General features: G+C 47.7%; 1 protein-coding gene across 1 annotated transcript in view; it reads left to right on the forward strand.

Annotated features, from left to right (window-relative positions):
* The first annotated feature begins 1,555 nt into the window (after nucleotides 1–1,555).
* The window catches only part of wg (Wnt family member 1 wingless), a 64,331-nt gene continuing 52,371 nt past the window's right edge, over nucleotides 1,556–13,515 (forward strand). The window contains exon 1 of the mRNA XM_084592788.1: nucleotides 1,556–1,755. Coding sequence (XP_084448914.1) covers nucleotides 1,556–1,755 — 200 coding nt within the window. The remainder of the gene's footprint in view (nucleotides 1,756–13,515) is intronic.

Below are 13,515 nucleotides of genomic sequence, written 5' to 3' on the forward strand. Positions count from 1 at the left end.
TAAACCGGTGGTCGGTTATATACCGCGAAAATTCCATTAATATTGTTTAAGTATTCAATATTGATGCTGATAAACTTCTCATAGGGATTGAATGCAGTGTGTGTTCATACCGGTACTGACTGGTTGTCCTGTGATCGTGCAATATTCTGCCGAAGGATGGTAGTGGACGCCCGCCTGTCTTGAAATGCTCCGGACGTCGCGCGAAAGTGGAGAACTAGCGAGGGAAAAACCAGCCAATTAAAGCAGCGGTTATTGAACTGCCGCTGCTGCAGGAGAATTACAACGGGCCTTTCTGCAACATGGGCGCCACCTCACGGTTCCTAGTCAACGCGCTTGCGCATACGGCTGCATAAAAAGCTTTCCGCGAACCTTTTACAATCAACATTTCTGCCTTGTGACTCGAACGGCGCCATGCGTGTTGACCAACGCCGGCTATGATGCAAGCCTGCCGCCGTCGCCGACGGCCAGACTTTATAGGAGCTAGTGGCGCTGGTGAAGAGCATGACTGTTGGTCCCCCTCTCTGCGTTTCTTCCTTCCCTTCTCATTCTTCTCGGCACCAGATTTATGCTCCGAGCGCAAGCGCAGCGCACGAACACTCAGACGGCGGCTGCCGGATGACCGGAAACGCGGGGTCCGCGATGAATAAGTGAATCAAAGTGAGTGGGTTCTCCCGGCGCTGCCGTCGGAAGCACCGACGCCGACGCCCGCGCGCGAGCGCGCAAGCGGCGGCAACGTTGCTCCTTGGGGCATCGCGATTTCTCTCTCTGCCACGCGCGAGGGTGTCTCTCTCTCCTCCTCCTCTCTTTTTGTCGCGCATTCCGCGTCGGGAGGGAAGCGATTGTCTCTCGAGACGAGTGGTGCTGCCCCCACCACCAGGCTTCCATAATTGAAGGCCCCGCTTATAGTATCATGCTCAGGGCATCACGCCGAGGACAACCGCGGCGGCAGCAGCCAAGAGTAAGGGGGGTGGTGGATGTTCGCGAGGAAGGGAAGGTAACGGTATGAGGAAAGGTTAAGCGTATACGCCGCTGGCTTTTTGTTGTCCGCTCTGTTCCACCTCAGCTCTCATTGGAGGGAACAGTGAAGGGCCGGTATCCTGGGGGGTCCTCGTCGGGCCACCCATAAGCAGGCTACGGCGGCGCGCCTCGCCTCCCATTGGCCAAAGCCCCGGAGGTGGGGGGCCGGGAGGGAGGGGGAATCGATGAATCTTTTCGAGTTCGCCGTCTCGTCGTCGTCGCCGTCGGCAAGCAGCGGCGGCGGCGGCGGCGGCGCGCGATCGGCGACGCAAGAGAAAAGCAACAAAAGTAAAGCCAGGTGGGGGGTGGCTGCGGGAAGAGGAAGAAGAACAAGAGAAAGACGACACGGTGGGAGGAGGGGAGAGGGAGGGGTGCGAGGGAGAAGAAAAGAAAAAAAAAAGGGCACCCGCGCGAAACGTGGAGACGGCCCGGATCCAGAAGGGTCCAGGACAGGTACGGCCGACATGCGCTCGCCCCGGACGACAGCCGCGCGTCGAGGTGTGGTTCGGGCCAGGGTACGACGCTGAGCGGCTCCGGCATGGCGCCGCGACGGTCTTCCAGCGCGCCGCTGCGCCAGCAACGCTTGTGGCCGTCGCCTTCATCGCCTTCTCCGTGGTCCGTGATCGTGATCGTCTTCGTCCTCTTGTGCTTCTACTGCCTGCCTCCCGGATCAGAGGCAGTGGGCTCCGACAACGTGGCCAAACGCAAACCGGGCCGGGGCCGAGGCTCTAGATGGTGGTGAGTGACCGTGCCACTCGTCGGCGGCGCGCACCATTCACTCGACAACGGCGTACTCTTCCCCTCGCTAACGGGTTGCCGCAGCGCTGTTCCTCTTCTGCTGTCCTCCCTTCTCAGGTCACGACTCTGCATAATCCCGGCCGCCTAATTATTATGCCCCGTTGATCGGTATCGTGCGCACCGCAGCCGTGCGTTCATCCTTCTTCGCATTCTCCTCCCGCGGAATATTCTGCCCGCCGGACGGGGAAAAAAAGCTACTCTACAGCTTTGCATTGTAAATCAGTGCTCCATGGCGTCGTCGGCCCCCGAAGCGCTTTTTATCGACCGGCTCGATCGATGGCAACACGCCAATATTACGGACTCACACCAGATTCAATGAACTCCGGTCAGCCCCCTTTTCACTTGAACGCGCTCCAAGTTTTCTTTGCCTCGTCCTTCGGAGTGCCCATAACTACCGCGTGCGGGCAATATTTCGTCAGAGAGCAAACACCCTTGCTTACGTAAGCGAGGACGCGTTTTCTGCGCCACTTATCACAGAATAACAGGTACTTTACTTCGGAAACACTGTTCATCTTAATCTGTCCCGACTATATACCGCACAACAACGAAGGAAGTTTGTCCTAAAGCGTTGCCACCATAGAAAGCGATCGGCGTTGTTCGCTTATAAAAACAACTCAATGTCCTTGAAGAAGCGTTGGTCTCAACAGCGACGATGCTTAAAGGACTTGCTCTGTAGACAGTTCCGCGCGCTGAGAGTGATCGCGCGTTTGCGAAATAGAAACCTGCCTATATAGCTTGCCAATAATTGCGGTTTTATCCAGCGAACGCAATGAACTTAGAACTGCCTGCAAGGCGTTCCTGGCTCTTTTTCGTTCTTTCTTTTTTGTTTTTGTTTCGAACACATGAGCTTCGCGAAAGCAGCAGTTCTGCGCCTAGAATATGCACAACCTCCCGAAACACACCTAACTTCAGTAAGTTCCTGCGTCTTTTAAAAACACCTCTCATACAAACGGGGTTTTCAGTGTGTTTCTTTTGAGTGACATTTTAATGGTTCATACTTTCCGTCCCTTTCTAATACCATCCGTGATTGCTATCAACAACCCGTAATGGGTTTATAAAGGTACGAGAATTCATTGGTCCGTATTCGTCTTGAGCTGAAAACGATGACATGCACCTCATCATGGATATGTATTTTGCTGTGCTTGTACTCCCACATAGAGGTGCATCGCAGTTAATGACGCTCACTTTCCCTCGCACCTTTCATTAATTTCTTTTGAAAAAGACACAAGCGCAAGGGAGATAAGCGAAACTCACATTTCGCACTGCGCACATGACACATTGCTCTCTTGAGCGCTCTCCGGTCGACAAGAGCGATCGCCACCGCGTGCGCGAATGCTCGGCAACCGAAAACCACCTGGCCATGACGCGTCGGCGGAGGACAAACCGTCAGAAAAAGTGTGGGTTTTTCGCTTCCAACTACACAGGCGGGGCAGACCGCACAGGCTCTCGGAGACACGTGTAACGCACGCACACACACACACGCGCTCAACCGGCGGGCCCTGCAGCTATACATATATATACACGAACTAATGTTTCGCACCGTCGCCTTGGATAATGAGTGGCCGCGCGAATTCGCCGAAGTCGGCCGCCTCGAAGCGACTCGCCGCGCGGCGGCTTCGAACGGAACCTGCCATTTCGGACATTGAGCTGCAGAGCGTCTGTGTGAGTGCTGTGCGTGCACATGAGTTTTGTGTTTGCGCGCACAAACACTCAACAGTGGCGTTGACGGCTGCCCCTCACATTCGCTGCATGCTTGCTATGGTATATATTGCGTGCATCGTAAAGACACACGCCCGCGTAGCTTTTGGCCTTGCAGTATATACACACATAATGGCTTCAAGCTGCAACGTTTTGCTGCTGACCGCGTAATCGCATGCAGGTTTTGGGCATCCGGTCGGAAAACTGCTCCGTTCGAAATGCGACGGAAAATGACATTCCCCCGTCCGTTCACACCGTTGCTGTTCAAGGCTAAGTAACCCAAGGGTTTCAAGGATACAGCAGAGTCCCGCAAGTTAACGACAGCTGTTGCGCGTTAGTTGTGAGGCCAGCAGTGCGCGATGCGTTATTCCCATCTTTTCTCCCTCTTCTTTAGAAAGTGTTTTTTTCTTTATCTATGCTACAGATTTGTTATAACTCAGTGCTTCTTGCTCTCGACTGGTGTGTTCTTTGTTATCCCTGTGTAAATTTTAACTGCAGAGAGAGTGGCAGATCAGTGGCGCAGCCAGAAATGTTTTTAAGAGGGGCCTGACGTTGCTGCCCGGCCGGTATCCTCCGTATCGAGCTAACTGTCACCAACCTGTCACCTGTCAACTGCTCCATAAATGCCGATTGCTGAGATGAAAGGACTGCACGGAAGAAAATACCGCCCATGGCTTTCGTTCCATCAAGCATCTTGCGCACGTATTGTTTCGAACGAAAATAGTTTAGTTTAGCAAACGCAGAACTGAAATGCTTCACAGATAGTTTCCCAGGCTTGTAATTAAGGCTACTTCGAATGCGTGGTCTTCCTGACGGGCCCGTATGAAAAGGTCACCTTCGATTCTCTCCAGGTGCCTACAAAACTGATTCAAATATAGCATTTGCACACTAAGGAACTGAGGTGGTACGAACAGACGCGGACTTTCAGCAGACCACTTCGATAGGCTTTCTGCATGGAGCGTCCGCAATCACTAAACAATGATAATATTTGGTTCACAGGAAGGAGAATGTGCAGTATTACCACGCTTGTTCTTGTGGACACCTGAACCGCGCCCTAAGGGAAGGGAGGAAGGCGGGAGTGAAAGTAGAAATAAAGAGCTAGGAACCATAGTGGTGGGCTAGGAGTAATTTTGACCGCCTGTGAATCTTTAACGTGCACTGACATCGCACAGCACACGGACGCCTCTCCGTTTCGCCTCCATTCATACGCAGCCACCGGCAGTCGGGATCGAACCGGGGAACTCCGGCACAGTAGTCGGGCGTCCTATATACCACTTCACCACCGCGGCGGGGCACTGTGTGTGAAAGCACGAAAACATTTCGTGGGGGGCTGAAGTCCTATAAGCCCTCCCTAGCGACGATCCTGTAGGGAGATGCCTTTAGTAATGATTTGTATTAAAATACTATCGCGATACAATCAGGATGTCTACATCTCCTACATATACAGCTGGAGAAGTTGGATTCGTATGAACCAGCCACGTGTACACTTTATCTACAAGGTGGCTTTCGTGCGCGGGACTTGCTTTCAGTCACCATGGTGCACATGGCAATTGCGAATGCACGCTCTGCATAAACTGCAGCGCGTGATTTCCTGCCAGGGTATTTTTCACACATTTTTAATGCTCAATAAGGTCGACAGTCGGGCGATGCTGATGGTTTCAAAGCGAAAATCTTCGCATTACAATCCCAGCGTCAATTCAAAGACGGCTTCGTTCCTGTATCCAAAGCGGTTGATATTTATACCTGACCCAATGGGCATCAGTTTTGGCTTTTGTGCGCCCTGTTCAAAACGCTGCTATCAAATGAGCTAACGTGAATGTGCAACGCGAAACAAGACTGCGAAGCTTCAGTGCACGTTAAAGAATCCGAGGTGGTCAAAATTTCCGGAGCCCTCCACTACGGCGTCTCTGATAGCCCGAGTCGGTTTGGGACGTAAACGCGTGAAACTAAAGCCAAGACTACGAATCTTTAATCGTTGTTCGTGAATTGACAATATTCGACATGTTTGCTGTGACCGTTTTCTTTAATTGTTAGGTTAGCTTCTCCGCATAATCACCGAACATGAGGTGCAGCAGACCTTCGCACGTTTCATATATTTTATCACGCACGTTCAATGGTAGGTGTCGACGTCAACTCAACAACACGCACAGCTGTCACGCTCTACTTCTGCATCATATTTCAGCACACTGTGCACGGTTGCAGATTGCTAGGGGAAGGGACCACGGGAAAAGGAGTTTCGGGAGTCGGGGATAAATACAGCCCCATAAGGAAAGCGCTGACGTCAAGAAAAACCTTTATAGCTGTCTTCTCTCTATACATAGTACTTGATTGGAAGCGTTTATCTCTCTCTCTCTCTCTCTCTGAGTGCCAAAATTTATGCATCGGAAGAGCGATTACATGATTTGCATGGTGAAACCCCAAAACTTACCAACGGTCCTATATAGCTTTATTCACGAGGGATCTTGTGCACATGATTGTGCTTAACGTTTTCCTGCATGCGCTGCATCTGCGCGCACACAAAATAACGCTGCTACAAACGATAAAAACATTCTGTTTAACCTCTGAATGCAATTTTGTTTTCAGATAATGAACTAACCACCTTGTGGCAGGAAAAATAATACTAATGATAAACGCGATAAGTATTTATGCGGCATAGTCTTTAATGAGGTACGTTCCAAAACTACTTGTTTAAACGAACCAGCGACTAGAATGTTACAGAAACATTCAGCATCATATAATTTATTGCCTTAAAATACTGACACCGATGCGGTATACCCAGCGCATTGGAAGGGGCGGATTTAATGGGCTGCACTTAGTGAGGGCGGTCCCATTTGAACCACGTGCTTACTGGGCTTCTTTGATTGAAAGAAAAAACAACACTTCAACATGTTGTTTTCTGCGTATACTCGTTTTTCGTTAAAGGCTGCACATACTACAAATACTATTGCGTCTTGAAATATTGTATTGATTTTCGAGAAGGAAACCTGTCGCGCTCATCGGCTGCGGACAAACGTCCTTGGGGCAAATGCCGGAGCATATTAGTGCGACACCGTTAATACAGCATGTGGTTCCCCTTGCGGATCCTCGGTTTTGATATTCGATTAATCACGAATGCTTTAATTGGTGAATCTATAAAATATCTCACATAAGCTCACTAGTATGCAGTCTAAGCAAGCCCATTGTGTAAAGGAACACCGGGTATAGCTATAAAGCCCTTTGTTAACCAGTACGTAACGTGCCTGCATGGTCTATAGGGATAGCACCTCTGAATCGGAATACAAGGATCCGGGATCGATTCCCGTCTCACCGAAAGGCGCTCCCGAATTGGCAACACAAAATCGTCCACACCATGCACGTGACGTCACATAACCTACCGACCAATCAGTGCTAGGCCGCGTATACCTGTGAACTATACCACATGCCAGAGCGACGAACGTGATTTTTCGCTCATAAAGCCTACAACTACGATGCCTACCCCGGGTTTCCCTCTGACCGGCAGCCTTAATGCTCTCGCGTTAAAAATAATTAATATGCTAACTTTGTACCTGGCTTCAGGATCTTCGGCAAACAAAAACGTTGCATGGCACTCTCTGGCGACGGGCGCATGCAGACACGCACCACACACGGAGGGCATTTTGTAAGGTGCAAAGCGGCATATTGAGGCAGCTATCATCAGCAGTAGTTCAGTGAAGGAGGGAAGAAGGCCACGAGACACGAAAAAAAGAAGCGGCGGAAATATGGTGGAGGGTGTTGTGGGGGTACTTGTCAGCCCTGATGGAGATGGAGTGGGCTGCGGCATGTATAAGTGCAGAGCGCGTGAGCGTATATATATTCGCCTGACGAGAGAGTACAGCGCTCCTCTGTCAGAGCCCGAGTGCGCGCATTCTTTCCCGGTGACGATTTGTAAGGGTGCCGTGATAGATGGCAACACCGTGAATGGACGTGAGAAGTGAAGGAGAATATAGCGGAGGAAACGCGTCATATAACCATGAGCGACAGAGGCTGTCGAACCGAAATTGTTTGGTGAAAGGTCGTATAGCCTCTGACTGCGAAGCACAAGTGGTTGGATCAGCAGGGCCGTTCGAAAAGACGTACATGCGGGATACTTTGATATCGACTTGGTTTGTGTCCTTCATTATCCAGAATCCTTTCCTTGTCATTTGTTTGCCATGCGGAGCCTTCACTACAGGGTTTTTCTACCGGCTCACCTAACCGGTCTCGAATCAGTCAGCATCATTCTACGCAATACGACTCACGTTTTCACATGTCATGTATATCCGAATCGAAGTTCTTTCTCTTTTTTAAACGCGGTATAGAGGTAAAAAATCAATAACATGGAAGCTTACGTGACAACAAAATAATCGTAATTATTGGAGCGGATGACAAGAAAAAGGTCCGCTATAAACGGGCGCTGTGCGCTTAATGACTCAGCGCTCAAAAAGCTATTCACTGTACGCTTGATCCCGTGCATACTCTTTCCAAAAAGCGCCACTTCATATTGCATTCGGAATGATGGTATCGAACTGAGTAGCAGTGAGCGGAGGAAAGCAACTTGCATATACTCTGTTATCATTTTGACTCACCTGCAGTTAAGTGCAACGCGAGTTGCCACGTAAAGTTAAGCTTAACTCTTTACGAGTTGGCCATTTTTTGTAACAGCCGTGCGTTGATAGGCCATTAATTTCTGGTTGTTTGTTGGCAGCTAGGATAACGAGTGTACATATTCACATACTTTCAATCATTAAATGCATGCAATGCCAGTGTGATAAACTTACCGTGTTGTTCCTTTGCTTCGCTCTGTTTGCTTCGGTCACAAGCTTTCGCTCATACATGTGAGTGTTGTCCGATGTCTGAAACCGGCGGAAAGAGTGTATTTAGCGTGCGAGTATATACTCGATGTAGACAGTTGAAGTCGGTTGGCTGTTATTTGAGTTTATGTTGTGTCTTCTCTTTGTCCCTTTCCCTCTCTCCTCCGTTAATGGAAATTAAAATTAGGTAGCGAGGATGGAGGTGAAACCAAATAATGTGACGTTACATGTAGCCGAAACGTTAGGCTTTGCTGTCAAAGCATGGACACCAAATGCTAGGGAACACTCATTACACTCTTTCCGTGAGTGTGCCTGAAGCAGACATGCAAGTCCTAAAGATGACTTCGACCGTAGAGTGAAATGAATGTTGGCGCCTGCCATGAGAGAGCGAAACAGTTTTCGGTGAAAGATTAAAAAGAGAGCATAGGGTACGATAATGACTTGCGCTTTCCTATTGGGCTGTGCAAAGCGCCAGCATGAAACGCAAATAGAAGCAAAAAGAAAGCGAGGATACGCAAAGGTTCTTGCTTGTGCATATAGCGTCAAAAGAACATGCTCTGCTTAGGAAATGGCTCATGAGAGATCAAAGTTGGTGGCAAAGGTTACATCAAAGTGTGAACGGAAAAATTGGTCCCATATAATTTGAGTGCATGTAGTCATCGTCTGTGTTTTCCAGTTTATTCTGGGGTTTTTAATTTTCAAAGATGCTTATATCTTGCAGACAGGTAGCAATATCATCGCCATCGAAATGATAAAGAGGCTAGGTCATTTTTTTTTTCCCTCTGAAAACAGAGCCTTCACGCAATTTCACGTTAGCAAGTTCCACCAGTCTGTGGTATAGGATGGCAAAAGCTCATTGGTCATCTTGTGTTCCCAACACTAGCTTGGCCTATTCCTGTAACTCAAGCAGAGCTTATTTTGTAGCACAACTGCACTTCATACCAGCCCGCACCTGTATACATAAACCTATAGAGAGAGCAAACTAATCATTTAGACCATCCGTTACGGCGCGAATCATTTTAAAAGCGTCGTATAACTAAAGATACGGCACTTTAATCACAACGCTATAGTTTGTCAATATGGGCTCACCGGCATATCATAATGTTTTAGAGAATAACACACTGCAGATCATATGTTACGAACTCAGCCCGGCCAGTTTCGCCTCCTAAACTTACTTAGTCGGTTACTCCCTTGCCTGAAAATCTTAGTATAAACGTTTATATATATATTTCTTTCTTCATTTTTTCCTCGCGACTAAGGTTCTGCTAACACCACGGTACAATGGAGTAATGGTTATTTATGTACGGTTAAGAACGGAATACAGAGGTTATAGCTTATTATCAGGAATTGTATATGCAACTGCATTAGGCGTTTAATTTTACTAGTTTTCGTATATTGTTAAGCAAATTACTATTTTAGCTTTTAATTTTATTAGTGGTCATCCATAGTTGGTGCGCATGACAGGATAAGCGTACAAGGATGAGGAACAAATTTGTTACTCTATATTATATTTATTTCTCTTGCTCTGATAAGAGAACGCTCTTTTTCGCCTACCAGTTTGTCTCTCGCTTATATGTAATGCATGTCACATGAAGAGACTTCAGTACAGAAGAGCATGTTGTCTTTAGTCACCAAAGGCTTTAGTTACATCTATATAGGTCTGCAAGGCTGCCTGGGAAACTTATCCTGTTCGACGACAGTAGCAATGAAAGAAAAAGAGTTTAAGATTATATAAGACAAGAAACTTGGTTTCCAACTCATATTATATGAGCATAAATCTATATTTAGAACTATGGCCAAGTTCGAAACTTCCGAGCAAATTGGCAGCCATCTATTCCTATGTCACCAAGAAAACTGCCCGTCGCGAGCCTAGACCTTGGAAAGAGTAATAAACTTAAAGATGCAAAGTGTCAGCAGATTTTCAGGAAAGAGTTTTCCTGAATCTTTACATTCGGGTACGTGTACATACGCTTTACGCGCGTGGTTCATTTCAAAACACAAAACGAGAGAACTCTCGGAGTGCGGTGCATCATGTTTCAAGTATTCAATATTTTCCTTTACCACAGCACGCTGGTGCACCTGAGCTTCCTTTAAGTGCCTGAAGCACTGTGGGGACGCGACCCTTCCCTTGCTCCTCGGTTTCTCGATGCTTGCTCTACATTTCCCCCTGTCATGTGTCTCTCTGAGGACCACCGAAGTGAGCAGACTCTTCAAAGTCTCGCTGCCCTCCTGCCACCACTTGACTGCTACTTTCCTCCACACTACCCTTTTGTCAAACAGGCAGCATACTCTCGGCTGCTTTCTCGAGGAGAAGAAACCCCGCAGGCCTCGCAAGTGCGCGTTTTGGGGTGATCTCTAAACCAGTGCTTGCGACAGTACACCGTCAGCAGAGCAAGAAAGTTAACTAAACTGTATACACCTTCAGTCCTTGCCCCGAGAAGCTGCTGCTACTACTGCTCTGTTCAGAGTTCGCCATTCCGCTTCGAGCAGAAACGGCTGCAGACTACAGCGCTGCTTTCGGTTAGAAGAGGTTTGCTTTGAAAAGTGGCGTCTACAGGTGCTGCACGAGGGCGGAGAGAAGCCTGTATGCATACAAGGCGTGAGCGTCGTTCGATCGACGATGTCGGTGCAGGTGCGCTCGCATCCGTGGCAGACTCTTTTCGCGCGTGTATATACGCTGTTTACCTCATGACCAGCGATTTCCGCGAGCGCGCTCTCCGTGCATGCTATAGCCGCAGCCATGTATACGTATGCAGGGTCCGCCGCAGTCTCTACAAGGCGTGTTCTTGGCGATCATGACTTCGTCTCTCTCTCTCTCTCTCTCTCTCTCTCTCTCTCTCTCTCTCTCTCTCTCTCTCTCTCTCTCTCTCTCTCTCTCTCTCTCTCTCTCCTTGCTGACCCCGCTCTGTCTCTCCCTCAAGTGGCTGCGGCGTTTTCAAGTTCAGGCGTTGAATAACCGCGCCCTTCTCGCGAGATCACGCGGCGTGGGGCGGCGGGCGTGATCTAGGAAGTGCGTGCTGCGAGCAGCGCCGGCGTCTGCAGTCAATCTTAGCCAATTTCCGCTCTGGAAGGACCCGTTAGTCTAGGCGGAGGCTGCTGCTGCTTAGCTCTCAAGCTGGGTGTGTTTGTGTTTGCGGGCTCGTGTGTGTGTGTGTGCCGGAGTAGCCAATAAATCTCTTGAATCTACAGAAGGAAGCGAGACAAATGAAGGTGCATGTGCGGAGGTGTATACCTGGCTAGCCCACCCGCGCACTTAGCCGTGATTGCGCCTTATTCTTCCTTGATTTTTAGCTCAAGCTTTTAGCAAGTTACGTGCCATGTTTAGGTCGGTCTCGCTGACTCATACGTATTGCGCCTTCTTTGCTACGCTATCGCAATTCTTCGAAAGTACTGTCGTGGTACGCAACGCAACGTAATATGACGGCTCAAGCAATACCGAACCCTCATTAGTCCTCTAAAGGCTCTCGGACTAAACGTCTCGGACTAAACGAGACACGAGTATATTTAGGCCATTAAAGTGATACACCTGCACTGGAGGCCGCAGAAAATTCCGCTGCCCCGTTCATACGTGCTGTATATTTTGCCAGCATCTCTATGGGTCATCAAATGGAAATTCGCGATACTATGCGGAACTATATGGCCCAGGAAACAGACCACTGCTTGCACCTGTCATTTTGCCATGTTTACCTTCGTGTCAGATTTTCATTGTTGGATTTATTGTCAGACACGTTCCTATTCACATTACTTAGCGGACGTATATAGCTATGTTAGTTATTAGAGCATGCAGTTTCTTGACACGGTGAATGCTTATTTGATGGCTTTGTGCCGGTTTACTAGAGCCTGTACCTAAAAGGAATGTCCCGTGTTATGTAACCTTATGGAATATGTATATATACTCGTAGGTAGAAGCAGTGATTCCTTTCAGCAATATACGGCTCGATTTGTTTTTAAATTCTAAATGATATATAAAGATGTTTGAGTGAATAATATTGTTTCGTGGTGGCTATAACGTTTGCTGCTCTAAAAAGTTTACCAACAACGCTGTCAGTGGTATCGAGCGTGCGTGCATGCCCACCAAAAAAAAAAAAAAGTAAAGAGGGCGGGGGTAAAATGTTTTGAAATACCACCCCATCTGTGTGCCCCTATTCAGATAAATTTGAATAAGAGATAAAAGTTGTTCTATATTAATACATAATGATGCTGCATTGTTCCTCGCTTTCTTTTTGTCTGTACATACAGGCATGCGGACAAACGTAAGCGGAGAACGCGCCTTCTATAGCATTTTTTGCGCATTGCTTAATAGTGAGATTACCATGGAGCTATGTATGGTATTCGCCTAGTTTCAGCGGACACGATAATAAGCTTTCCCATGAATAAACACGTTCTCTTCGGGTCCCAAGGGAAGGAGTGATCGCATACTCTGCTTGCATATGTACAATGCATTAAATACAAATGTATTCATAAAAGAAGAAAGCATAAATGTAGAGTTTTGTATATATATGTATACGATACAGAAAAAGACAGTCGGTTTCATAAAAAGGAAAGTATACTTGTATCAACCCACCCAATAGCGTTTGCACTGTTTCACGATCATTATAGTGCACTTGAGCATGTATGAATTTTAAAATATATATTATGCTGAAATGACGCCCTTTTGGGATGATGAGCTCACCATAAAACTGCTCCAGAATACTGAACAGAACAATGTTTCTCTCTGACGGGTGCAAATAATGTGCTGTCTCTCTCTCTCTATCTCTCTCTAGAAATAGTTGACGCGTGCACAAGCACGTACATGGACACGGAGAAGCATGATTTCAAGCTAAATTTTCAAGTTTTCAATACCATGGCCGTTTAAAATTGAGATACCCTTTCGGTATTCGTCAGAAACACCTTAACCACGCACGAGGTGCTTTTCCTGTGTGAATACAGAAATATAAGAGTTGCATTCACGGCCCCCTTACTGAATATATAGCTTTGTTTCAATCGTGCGTTATCGTTGCTGTCCCACTCATTTTCACGTCTCCTGGCAAAATGCTCAAAGACTTCTTTCCGGTCTTTGTCGTACGGTTTATTGAGAAATGTCTAAATAATGAACAAAGTTGTTTGGTTTGAATAACTCAGTAAGCAATGGCAGTATTGAGTGCATCGCATGACACTTTAAATTGCTAAAAACATATATGAACTCTTTCGCATA

The sequence above is a fragment of the Amblyomma maculatum genome, chromosome 2 (genome assembly GCF_055883805.1).
Source record: "Amblyomma maculatum isolate TAMU_Amacu chromosome 2, ASM5588380v1, whole genome shotgun sequence".
Taxonomy (NCBI): domain Eukaryota; kingdom Metazoa; phylum Arthropoda; class Arachnida; order Ixodida; family Ixodidae; genus Amblyomma; species Amblyomma maculatum.